General features: G+C 56.0%; 1 protein-coding gene across 3 annotated transcripts; it reads left to right on the top strand.

Moving 5' to 3' along the window:
* The first annotated feature begins 1,985 nt into the window (after nt 1–1,985).
* TOB2 (transducer of ERBB2, 2) lies at nt 1,986–10,964 on the top strand. Of its 3 annotated transcripts, XM_080363552.1 has the most exons (3): nt 1,986–2,118; nt 6,488–6,658; nt 6,755–10,964. In XM_080363552.1, the coding sequence occupies exons 2-3, from the start codon at nt 6,574–6,576 to the stop codon at nt 7,594–7,596; spliced, it is 927 nt and encodes a 308-aa protein (XP_080219678.1). In that variant the 5' UTR covers nt 1,986–2,118; nt 6,488–6,573; the 3' UTR covers nt 7,597–10,964. The 3 variants fall into 3 exon arrangements, with proteins under 3 accessions (XP_080219678.1, XP_080219676.1, XP_080219677.1); XM_080363550.1 differs by having other exon boundaries at nt 6,488–10,964; XM_080363551.1 differs by lacking the exon at nt 1,986–2,118 and adding an exon at nt 5,874–6,217 and having other exon boundaries at nt 6,488–10,964.
* The last annotated feature ends 1,181 nt before the right edge of the window (nt 10,965–12,145 follow it).

Below are 12,145 nucleotides of genomic sequence, written 5' to 3'. Positions count from 1 at the left end.
AAATCAAGCGTTCAGATGTAACTGTGTTATTGAGAAGATCTGTTTCCAAGGTGGAATGTGATTCCATGATGGGATTTCCTTGGGAATTCTTCCAAACCAAGACAAAACAGGAAAGGGTTTCACAGGCCCAGCCAAGGCCCAGGCAAGCTGCTCCTGCTGTGACAGGGACTGCAGTAGCAGTTTGGTCACCGAGACCGGTTCTCCCTCCCTGGTCTGTTTGTGCTGGCTCTGAGGAAACCACCCAGCACGTGCCTGGGAGGGCTTGGAAGCACAGTTTCTTGGTGCCCCTTCTGCCCATTAGGAGCTTTACTCTGCGCAAAAGCTGCCGTATGTGCAGACAAGGAGAGCCTTTGGCAGGTGGTGTCTGTCCGAAGTTGAGAGCCTTGGACCGGAAAGTACGTGGCCTGCCAGTGGCTGTAGGGATTTTATTTATCTTGCTCAGAACTGGTAGCAAGCCTAGCTTAAAATAAGAGCATAGAGCCATGTGTGCTTTAAACACGGACCTGAGAAAAATGCAGACCCTCTAATGTTTCTCCATGCACAGCTGCTTTCAGGGACCATTGTTGCCATGGCTGGGTATCCCCTCCAACCCGAAGCAAGTGCACTTGTTTCTTCTCGTTCTTGAGTTTTATTTGCCAAATAAAAGCCACGTGGCACTTTAGCGGGCAGCAGAGGTTCTGCCTTTTGGGGCCACAGGTGCCTACCAGCAGCCCATGACCCAGATGGCTGCGGTGGCCCCGTACCAGCCGCGGCACCGGCGTAACGGCTCTGCGGGCCCGCCCGGCCCAGCCGGGGCCCCGAACACCCCGCGGGGTGCGGGACGGAGCCGGGAGACGCCGCGGCCGCCTTGGCGACTACAACTCCCGGCAGCCTCGACACCGCCCCTCGCGCACACCCCCTTCCTCTCACTGGCTGGGGCAGCTCACCAATCCGAAGGCGCCGCCGGGCCTGGTCAGCCAATGGGAAGGCTGTTGCTAACACGCTGCAGTTATTTTTAGCACGGCCGTCGCTTGCACACCTTGCTGGTCCCTCGCCTCCGCCGCGGCTGGGCCGGCCCTCCGCTGACGGCGGAGGAGCACAGGCGTGCAGAGACAAAGTAGTCCGTGGGGAGTGCGGTGCCGCGGGGTCTGAGGCACCCTCCTTGCCTTGGGGTGTTGTACCTGCCCCTGCCGTTCCTGCGGTGACAGCAGCAGGCCTTGCTTGGCCTCGCCCCGTTGTTCCCGGAGAAGATGGGTCCACAGCTCCCCGCCCGTGTTTGTCCCTGGGGGTCCTCAGGGGGTTGCATTGAGGGAAGGAGCCGGGGTTACCTGTACTCACGCCCTTAGGGGCGCCTGACCCCCACACTCTGACCGCCCGCGCCGTCAGCGGGGTCTGGGGGCTCCAGCACGGGAGCTGTTGAGGCTCCGCTGGGTTGTGCAGGGAGGTTGCACCCTGAGGAGCCCGAATTCCCCAGAGCCCCAAAACGCCGGGTCCCGCCCAGCTGTGGCGGCGACTGCCAGGCACCCGTAGCGCGCAGGCCAGGAGACGGGCCGGCTCGTTCCGTCCCCCCTCCCGTCCGATCCCCTCGCTGTGCCCCCCTCCGCCTCCGGCTAAGCCGCTTGGGGAAAGCCTCAAGTCAATCCTCATCCCCGCTAAACCCCCCCTTCCTTCCCCTCGCGCCCACAGTCGGGGCGCTCCCGGCGCCGCCGTCGGGAGGAGGAAAAAAGGAGAAAAAGAGGAACCGAAGCCCCTTCCCCCCTGTCCCCCGGGCGCTGCGGGCGGCGAGGGGCGAAGGAAGTAGTCCCGGCCCGCCCTTCGCGGCCGCATTACGCTGGGCGGGAGCGCGGATCCCTGCGCGGGGTTGCTAAGGGTGAAAGTTTGCCGTGAGTTGGCTCACTTGGGGCCAGGGCGCGGGCGGCTCCGGGCTGGCGGGGCGGCGACGGCGACACAAGCACCGGCATCCGGACCCCCACCTCCGGGTGTTCCGCACCACAGCCCCTAGGCCTGCCCCGCGGAGGAGCCGCACCGCTGGGGATAAAGCAACGGAGGGAACAGAGCAGAGAGGTGCACGCACCGTCCGGGCTCTGCCGGCAGCGCCCACGGCCCCCGACAGCCGCCGGCTCTGGAGCCAAGGACGAAGTAAGTGGAACCGGGGACGGTTCTCTCCCCCGCCACACCTTCTCGGGCCAGGTCCCCAAGCCCGCACCCCTTTGTGGGCTCGGCTTGAGGGGGCTCATCATTCCCCTCCCCGCATGGGGGGAAAATTTATCCGTCCGTGGAGCTACCGTGCGGCTGCCGGTCCCCGGGAGAGGATTAATGGGATTTTAAGGGGCGGGCGGGGGCGGTAGGTGGGGGTGTGAAAGTCATTGGGTCGGTGGCACTTTGCAGTGTCCCAGTTCACCATTTTGTTCGGTCTGCCCCGCTCCCCAGTCTGATGGGGGGACGGGGTGCGGCTCAGCCCCGCTTGGGGCAGGCTGGGCCTGGGGGTGGCGGCGGGTGCCCTGGGCTGCCGGCGAGGGGGGGTTGTCGCTGGGGTGTCTCCCTCCCCGCACGGTGGGTGCAGCCCCCGCCGGCTCCGGGTGGGGGGAAGCTCGGGAACAAAAGAGGCGCTGCTGGGGCTGGGCTGGGCCGGGCCGGGCGCCGCCGGCCCCTCTCCCGGCGGAGGGGCTCTGCCTCCCCTTGAAGGCGGGGGGGTCCCGGCCGGCCGTGGGACGGGGTCATGCGGCTGCAGGGGGAGGTCGGGCGCTGGGTTTCCTTTGGGAGGTGTCGGGGGGGGTGGCTGGGGGTGCTGCACCTTTCACAGCCCGAAACTCGCGGTGCCCCACGGGGTGTGCGGGACCGGGAGCTCGCCCTTGACGGGGACCTTGCCCTTCGCTCTTTTGGGAACCGCGTTTGCGACCCTATGTCCCCCGCCAGGGGGACGGGCAGCGGGGAGAGGGGGGTGAGGGGCGACACGGGGCTTGCGGCCTCCTGGGCACCGTCCCGCAGCCGTGGGGCGGGGGGAGCCCGCTGTGGGGTGGGGACGCGCCTCCCCCTCCCTGCCGAGAGGGAGGAGAAGGGAAGAAAGGGGCGGCTGCCCGGCGGTCCGGAGCGCCGGGCCGCGGGGCGTGTTCCCCGCCGTGGGCAGCGCCGGGGCGGGCGGGCCCCAGGGCGCATGTGCCGTGGAAAATTTTGTGCCCTGCGTGTGCGGGCGAAGCGCCGGGCCGGGCCGGCCGCGGGGCGCGGCGGGAGCTGTAGTCCGGAGGCGAAGTAGGTCGCGGGGCGGGGGGAGCACTACAGCTCCCAGAGCGCTCCGCGGCGCCGGGGGGGGGCGCGGGCTGGCCGGCCCGGTCGCCAGAGATCGCCGCTCTGCCGGGGACGGGCCGGCCGGCCGGCTGCCGCGGGTGGGTCCCGCAGGGCCGCTCACTCGACTGGGGGAGCCGTCCGTGGGTGGGGTTTGGGTGGGGAAGGTTGGAAAGGGGCCCCTTGTCCCGGCCGGGTGTGGCCAGCCGTGGGACCACAGGCCGTCGTGGCCGCCGCCTTGTAAAGTCCCTGGAGATGCCCCTGGGGAGGCGGCGGCCTCCGTGTCCCGGGGCCAGGCCTCTCTCAGGAGCTGGAAGGGAGACTCGCAAGGTCACCTGCCCTGTGCTTGTGGCTGGGGGGAGAGGGCATCCCTGCCCTGTTTGCTCTCCTCTGATGCAAGTGGTTACTTGGCCTCTCTCCTCCAGCACGTCAGTGTGCCGATCAGCAGGGCTCTGAGGGGATTCCTGCGTTCCCCCCTCAAAGCTGAGGAGCAGCTCTTTGTTTCCTGCTGGTACCTCGGTGTTCTGCCCACGGCGCAGTAAGCCTTGGCTTTGGCGATCCTGTCAGCGCAGGCAGGCCTCTCTTAAGAGGTATTCTGACAAGTCTTCCATTACAATTTGTATTTAGTTGTTTCTTGTCTTGCAGCCGTGCTGCTCCAGCTATTTTGTTTGTTTTTTTGTTTTTCACTTCCATTTTACTACCACATTATCACATTTTGGTGCAGTAGAAAGAGGTTTGAAGGGTTCCTACTGGAGCACATTTTACTGTGTCAACCACCTGAGGACTCGATGGTATCTCTGACTTTTTGTGCCTTCTGCAAGTATCAGCCCTATGCAGCTACCTTGGTAGGTGTTGGCATTATTAGGCTAATTAACTCATCTCTTTTATAGTCAAGGTACACAGTATTCCCCTTTTAGGGAGGGGGAGTACTTCTAAAAGAGAAGAAGAAAGGAGGCAGTGATTTATAATTGTATCTCCTCAATCTTTCCTGCAGGCGGTTGATGAGGATGTGGGCTCCTCAAAGTATATTGAGGTGTTTGTGTTGCAAATAGGGTGGTAACAAATTTTGGCCTTTGCTTCTTTCCCAATCTATAATTTCTGATTTCTTAATAGATTTTGAAAGTGGATTTGAATTTGTCACTCAGGGTTAAAAGATTTACAAATTTTCTGTTCTTTTCCTGCTTAATTTGCTGGGATCCCAAGCTGTCTTCTCCTTCAGATGCCTCAAAGCCAAAGGAGTAAGAGGGCTCCATGTAATCCTGCCTTGAGGTAGCATGTGCCGTGTAAGCTCTTGTTAATGTTTAGGTGTGCTGTTTCAGGGGTTTCTCTGTGCTGTTTGCTGTGAAAATGGCTCCCTCCCATGCCAAGACTTGCTTTCTGAAAATGGCTTTTCATTGCTGTTCTCTGAAAAACTCTGGTTACTTATTTCTCTGGCGTTTGTCTGTTCTTATTTTAACTTGGTCGGGTCTTGGTGACCTACCAAACGTTGTTACGTTACAGTAATTCCTTAAAGCAGGTTTTAAATGCAAGGCTTCTTTTCCTCATTCCCTTGCCCTCATTCCTGTTTTTTTTCTTGTTGCTGACTCAAACCCAAAGGGGATTCCTTCCAGAACTGACCACCTTGTTGGCACACTTGAGGTGCGGGATCTGCTTCTAGTTACTGTCATCCTAAAGCCAAACCTTTCTGAACTCACACTAGTACAGAAAAAGCATAGAATCCTTATCCCCTTCTTTGTAATAAAGCCTCAAAATACTTGAGGATTTCTTTAAAATTTATTTAATCCTTCTTGTCCACTAAACTAGACCAAGCAAACAAGTCTGGTCAGTTTTTTTTCTTCCTCCTGACCTAGAGCAGCATGGCTACCTGCTTGTGCTGCTGGGATTCCTGTTTTTTTCAGCTGAATGCTGACACTGTATGTTTGTACTCCATCCCCACCCCCAAATAATTGGTGCAAGTTGTAAACATGGGGTTGGGTGCTGCGTGAGAGCATCCCCGAAGCCCATTTTAGGAAGACGGGTGAGCACAGTGTGTCTGTTTGGGCAAGGTGAGGGCAGCTGGCGACAGAGCAGCCTCTGACTAAGCTGCCAATTAAAAACTGGATATTCTGCTTGCCCCTGGAGAGGCGTGGAGGCTACTGGAAGTTTGCTTCCTCCTAAAATATCTGTGGGATTTGTTCTCTTTGGACGGGTGACAGAGCACGGTGCTGACCTACCTGGGTTGGTTTGGGTTTTTTTTTTGTATCCAGACAAGCATTGTTTGCAAATCTGTGTATAATGGGAGAGTTGAGTGGTGTGGTTTTGCATTGTGCTTTTGTGGGTTCTCTCTATTTCAGAGACTTCCTTACGAGGGAGGGAAGGAGGATTACTTCAGTCTTTGGCAAGCAATTTTAGTTTTTTATTAAGTAGGTACCTGCTTCTGGCAGAGCTTGTCTTCCCTCTACACGGGGATAAGCAATGTGAGCTGTTTGGGACAGGCTCTGTTGACACGTGTGCGTTTTGTGACCCCCCCACACACACATTTCCTGCCCCCTCCTCCCCCCTAGCTGAATTAAACTGGGATTTTAGGCTTGATCCTAGGTGGAGCCTCAACTGGGTACACTAAGATAGATGCCTACCAGTCAAGGGGATAGTAAACAGAGGTGGGCAGCTGGTGCCTCGGCACCCTCCCTCACTCCTTCTCATCCCTTCTGCACCTGGCACAACCCCTGGGGCTGCCAGAGGAGGGTCTGGCCCCACTGTCCTGAGCGCGAGTGGGTCTGTGCGCAAGCTGCTGAGCAAGTCACAAGGCTGTTCGGGTGGCGGGCACATTTGTGTTGTGGAGAGGCTGGTGCAGGGGAGCCGTGCTGGGAGCAGCTGAGTGCCAGGACAGAGAGAGGTGCGTTCCATGTGCTGAAATAGCTCTGCCAGAGCAGACGGTTGGCCTGCTGAGGTTTCAGTGGTGGTACTTGGCAGAGAGGTAAGTATAATGTACGTGCCTGTGTGGGGGTAGTAGCTACGCCCCTATTTCTTCCATGGAGGAGCAGGGAGATGCCTCCCCACCAGCATCTCTCCGTTTTGATGGCCAGTAAATTTGGGGTGATTCTCCTAGAGAGTATCACTGCTCATTAGTATTTGTGCAGACTGCTCGTTCTGCTTTTGTTAATGAAGAAGTGTGGCTGTTTATCTTAACAGGTGGAAAGTTGTTGTGTTCTCTCATTTTCATCTATCCTTTTCTCTCTTTCCCTAGGTCTCTTTGGAGCCAAATCTTGTCTATGCGTGTGTCGTTTTGTCTGTTTTAATACGCTGCCCTGACTTGCTTGCTGCGAAGGGAGTATGCATCTGGAGATCAAAGTTGCTCTTAACTTCATCATCTCATACCTGTACAACAAGCTTCCTCGGAGGCGGGCAGATTTGTTTGGTGAGGAGCTAGAGCGCCTGCTGAAGAAGAAATATGAAGGTCACTGGTACCCAGAAAAGCCTCTGAAGGGATCTGGCTATCGCTGTGTTCATATAGGGGAGACGGTGGATCCAGTGGTGGAGCTGGCGGCCAAGCGGAGCGGGCTGGCCGTGGAGGATGTGCGTGCCAACGTGCCGGAAGAGCTGAGCGTCTGGATCGATCCTTTTGAGGTTTCCTACCAAATCGGTGAGAAGGGTTCTGTTAAGGTCCTCTACCTGGATGACAGCGAGGGCTGCAGCGCCGCAGAGCTGGACAAAGAAATCAAGAGCAGCTTCAACCCCGATGCCCAGGTATTTGTCCCCATCGGCAGCCAGGACAACTCGCTGTCCAACTCTCCGTCCCCCTCCTTCGGCCAGTCGCCCAGCCCTACCTTCATCCCTCGCTCTGCCCAGCCCATCACTTTCACCACTGCCACCTTTGCTGCCACAAAATTCGGCTCTACCAAGATGAAGAAGGGTGGAGGAGCCGCGGGAGGGAGCGGCGGAGCAGGGGCTGGGCAGCAGCCAAGGATGGTCAGGTCTCCCACCACCAACCTGCTGAAGCACAAGGGCCTCTCTCTGTCTATGCACTCTCTGAACTTCGTCGGGAGCGCTGGAAGCCAAGCCCCACAGTCGCAGCTCTCCCCCAACGCCAAGGAGTTCGTTTACAGCGGCGGGTCGCCGGGAGCCAGCAGCCTCTTCTTCGACGGCATCGGCAGCGAGAGCCAGGCCGGCAGCATCCCGCCAGCATCGCAGTTCAACGCCGGCACGGGTGGTACCTTTGATATGGCTCAGGTCTTCGGTGGCAGCACCAACAGCCTCTTTTTGGAGAAGTCTCCCTTCGTGGAAGGACTCAGCTACAACCTGAATGCCATGCAGTATCCCAGCCAGTCGTTCCAGCCTGTCGTCCTGGCCAACTGAACAGGAGGAAGGAGAGTATTTTGGGGTGGGGAGGGAGGGGGCGGGGGGAACAAGAACAAAGCAAACAAAAAAGAGGGAGAGAAAAATAGAAATATACAGAAAATATTCAAATCTTATAAATACAGCTTCTTGGGAAAGAGAGAGCCCAGTGTTGTTGCGCTGTGCTGGCAACGCTCCTGAAGCACTGACTTGTTTTTTAACTCAGTCCCTGTGCTTTTTTCCTACTCACTTTTTTACTCCTTAAACAAGTCTTGGGATTTTTTTCAGTTTGTGTTCCCCCTTCTCCCACTGCAGCCCAGGACTGGTGCAAATATAGGTCACGATGCTCCCGATTCCCTGCGCTCCCTCCCTCGCCAGCGCTGGACACGCGCTCTTTCCACCTGTGTGTAGGGCTGTCTTCATACCAACTCACTGGAGGAGGGACAGGGAGAGGATGAGTCAGTGTCTGTAGAGACAGAGACACTCTTGTTGTGTGCTAGCCAGAGATAGGTGGGTGGGCTCGCTTGTTCTGTTACAGCTCTGCGTGTAGATGGAGAGCATCTCCTGTGCCTGCGGGCACAGGCCGTTGTGCTGTTGTTGCTCCAGGTTCTCCAGCCCCAGCTGGCATTAGCTGTTCTGTCTCTGTGTGGAAAAGCCAAACTCTTCTTGACCCCCTCCCCGCACACCACAGGGAGGGCAGAGCGTTACTGTGAAATGGCTTCTTCCCGCTCCCTCCCTCATCTGTGCTTCCAGCTGCGACTACAGGATGGGCGGGTGCTTCGAGCTTGGTGATTCTGGTTACCGTCCCCTTCTGCACGTGGGCCTGGGGACCTTCCTGTGCCCTCTTGGGGCTGGCCAGTCAATGCAGGTGACAGCCCCATGTGTAGAAATGCCACCCACCTGTCCCTGCGGCTGGGGGAGGTGGTGCTGAGCCAAGCGGCCCCCCTTCAGTGCTGTCCCTGCTTCCCAGATGTTCTCCCCAGCAGCAGGGGCCAGCATCCACCAGTCGTCATCTGGGGCGGCTTCCTGAGTCCGAGATCACGTTCCCTGCTGTGAATTCAGCTTCTTGTCTCTGAGGGAATTCCTTCCTTTTTAGTTAGCGAGGCAGCACTACTTTTGAGAAGGAGGAAGTGTGATGTTGTCAAAGCTGCTCTCCTGAGTGGTAGCGTGAGGGTTTGTGCTTTCAGCCAGGTGTGCACCTGACTAAATCTGCTGCCCTGGTCTTGTGGAGGAGGTGGCTGATCTGGCACAGAAGGGAACCCCTTTGTCTAAACTTATCATCCCAGCCAGATCGTGTCGGCATGGACGACAGCGAGCTCAGAGCAGAGCGGGCATGGGCACTCCAAAGGTCAGTGTCCGGTGCCTCCCTGCCACAGGGCTGGGGTCTGCGAACGTCCCTGCAGTTTTGGGACAATGTGCTGTGATCAGGCGGTAGTGGCTTCTCAGCCAGGTCGTTTCTGTGTCAGGGACTCCTGAAGCTGCCTTCCCAAGAAGCCAAAGGAGGGCTGCTGCTTGTTGAGGCAGGGTGGAGGCTCTCCAGGTGGGAAGGGGAGGTCTCCTTGGAGGTTGTTGTGGGAGTGTGGAAGCGTGCAAAGAGGAGAGAGGTGGAGATGATGAGACTCCAGGCCTTAAAGTTCTCAGTTTAAAAAGAAAAATAAGTTTTTTTGCTGCTTCCCAGACTTGAGGTTTGGGTTTCTTTTAATTATGTCTCTGGAGCACTCTCTGAAACCCACTTCTCGTGTATCTGTTGAACCAATGTGCTCTTCCAAGACATCCCCGTTCTTGGGGAGGTGGGCTTGAACTTGTGCTTTTCCCGCTCCCTTCCCTCGCGCTGAGATGAAGCACTTCAGCCCTCTTGTCCTTGTGTTGCCAGTGAGCTTTTGCAGAGGCAGGGGACTGTCCCAGGGAGACGGGGGCTGTCCCGAGCAGGGAGGGACACGGTCCTGACCTTGTGCCCAATGTGGGTTCCCGAGCAGGCTGCTTGTTACCATCCAGCTGTGACCACCGTGGCGCTGGGTGAGGAGAGCAGAGCCCAGGTCGCTTCCCCCAAACCAGCACCCGTAGTCTCAACCCCTGCAGGTTTCCAGACTTGGACAAGTTGCTGAGGAATGGCTGAGCTGTTGGGTTTCCCTTTTTTCTTTTCTTTTTTTTGTTTGTTGGGGGGTTTTTTGTTTGTTTTTTTTGACCCCTCACTTAAGGGACATTACCACTGCCACCCCGTCCTTCTCCCCGGGAGTGTGCTGCTGGGGGCCAGCCCACTCACCACACTGGATTTGAGGGGTGCTCAGCCCATGATTGCGGGACCTGATGCAGTTGTCCCCCACCATCCCCACATTTGGTAAAGCCACCTGTGAATCGCTGCCAGGGGACATCATGGTCCCCCAGGGCCTGGGGAGGGAGGTGGGGGTGCCCCCCGGCCACCTGCTTATGTGTGTGAAGCTTTGACGCCGCTTATACCCTGCCACACGTAATTATACCTGCTTTAAAAATAGTGGTGTGAGTGAAAGGAGGAGGGACCAACCCCTTTGTATCTTAAAAGGAAACAAGCGTGCTTCAGAAACGTTCCTCCAGTGTCGGCAGCAATGGAAACTAACGGCCTTTTCGGGTCTTTTCTAGTCTTGGATGTAGGCGTTCAGCTTCAATTTTATTTTTTAAAAACCTGCACTAATTTACCTGGTTTCTTAGGAAGAGAAGAGAGAAAATTTTTTTTAACTTTTATTTTTTATGGGTTTGTGTTCTTTTTGTTGATGTCCGTTTGTATTGAATAATTTGCTACATTTGTAAAATGTAAGAGGTATATATAATATATGTATATTTCTAACGTAAAAAAAAAAAGAAAAAAACTGTAATTTTTTTCTTTTCAAGATTTTTTCTTAAAAAGAGGAGAGAAAAAAAAATATTTTTTCAGGAAAAAAACTTTAAATAAAAAAAAGTGGTGAAGATTCCGTTCTCCCCACTCAGCCTCCCCCCTTTCCCGCCCGCCCCTCTGCAGGGAGCACATGGCCACTTGCCTTGTGAGAGAATGAGTGAAAGAGGACAGAGGTCTGTATGTCTGTCCCCTGAGCGGAGGGTTTCTGTGTGTGCTCTGCTTGGGTTTCTTTCTGAGAAGGGGCTACTGAGAGGGGGGAATCAGGGGGTTGCTGTTTTTTGTTTTGTTTTTCTTTTTAATTTTTTGTTTGTTTGTTTTTTCTTTAGCGAAGGAGGAATACAATCAGAGTTTTGTATTCAGAATGTTGTGCAATATTTTGGAACGGGACATTGGTGTGTCTAGAGATTTAGTTAAAACAAAACAAAAACGACAAAAAAAAGAAAAAAAAGGTTGATCAAATCTGTACAGTTTCTATTGTTCCAGATTTTTTTAAGTTTGTATTAAAAGCATGAGATAATAACCGGTTGTTGTGTGGTGTGTGCTTCGGGGTGGGGGGGGAACACCTCTGCTGTGCCTGTTCCCAGGCAGGGGGACATGGTGTTGTCCCTGCTCCCCCTTGGGTGAGCTGCGCTCGGTGTGTTCCCCTCGCAGCAAGGGCGCTGGTTTGCGGTGCGCTCGGCTGAGGTTTCGCTCCGTCAGGAACAGCCCAGGATGCCCAGGCTTGTGTGACATGGCGAGGGCAGCCGTGTCTCCCTGACCTCCTGTGCTGGGGGAGAGGAGGGAGCGGGACACCCTCCCTTTGGCACACGGGGCTTTGGGGGCCTTCAGTCAATCAGCAGAGTTCCTAAAATACCCAGGTTCTGTGCCAGGGCCATTGCCTGTGGGGCTGGGATCCCTCTGGTGTCATCAGACAGGGTTTGTGAAGCCTTCCAGGGCAGTGGTTTCTGCAGAGGGGCTGCTATGGGGGAGTTATTTATCTCCCCTTGGTCCAAACCACTTTGGGTTTATGTGGGGACACCTGGGGTACTTGCTAATAAGCAAAAGAAGCCTCAAGGTGCATCTGCAGGCTGTGCTTGTGAATGGTCATCCAACGTGACCTCCCATGGTAGGGTGGGCTTGAGGCTGGATGGAATAAGCAGTGATGATGATGATGATGATGAAGGTCTGGTTTTGTTTCTCTTTCCGACCTCTCATTGTTCAGCTGTAATGAGAGTTTCTGTTGGAGGGAGCTGCTCCTTTTTAGCAAGATGAGATGAGCTGAGGAGGACACTGAAATTCCTGTTCCACCCCATTTGTAGCAGGTGTGTCCCAGCCCCCCACCATGCTCCTGCTGCCTTCCCGAGGGGTGGCTCACAGCTCCCCATGCCACCTCCTTAAAAAGCTGTTGAAGGGGGAGCTGCTCTCAAGGTACTTGAGGAAACCAGATGTGGAGCTGGTACTGGCTGTGGGCTCCCACTCGGATCCTTACCCACCCTCCCTCATCCCCTCTGGCCTGAATTTCTTCCTGGAAGAGCCTGCGCTGCTTTGCCCTTGGCTCCGCAAGCCCCGGAGCTGGGCTGCCGCTCGCGCCGGCTCCACGCCGCGTGACTGTCACACTCTGCTAAGCAACAACACTATTTTTTCCCCTTTATGTCTCAAACCCCTTGTAATCATTTATCTAAAGCATGCACCAACGCTTGCCCTTAGACGTGGTTCTGGAAA

The sequence above is a fragment of the Nesoenas mayeri genome, assembly GCF_963082525.1.
Source record: "Nesoenas mayeri genome assembly, chromosome: 1".
NCBI lineage: Eukaryota > Metazoa > Chordata > Aves > Columbiformes > Columbidae > Nesoenas > Nesoenas mayeri.
Note: the sequence above shows the minus strand (reverse complement) of the source record. Positions and strands in the feature narration are given on the sequence as shown.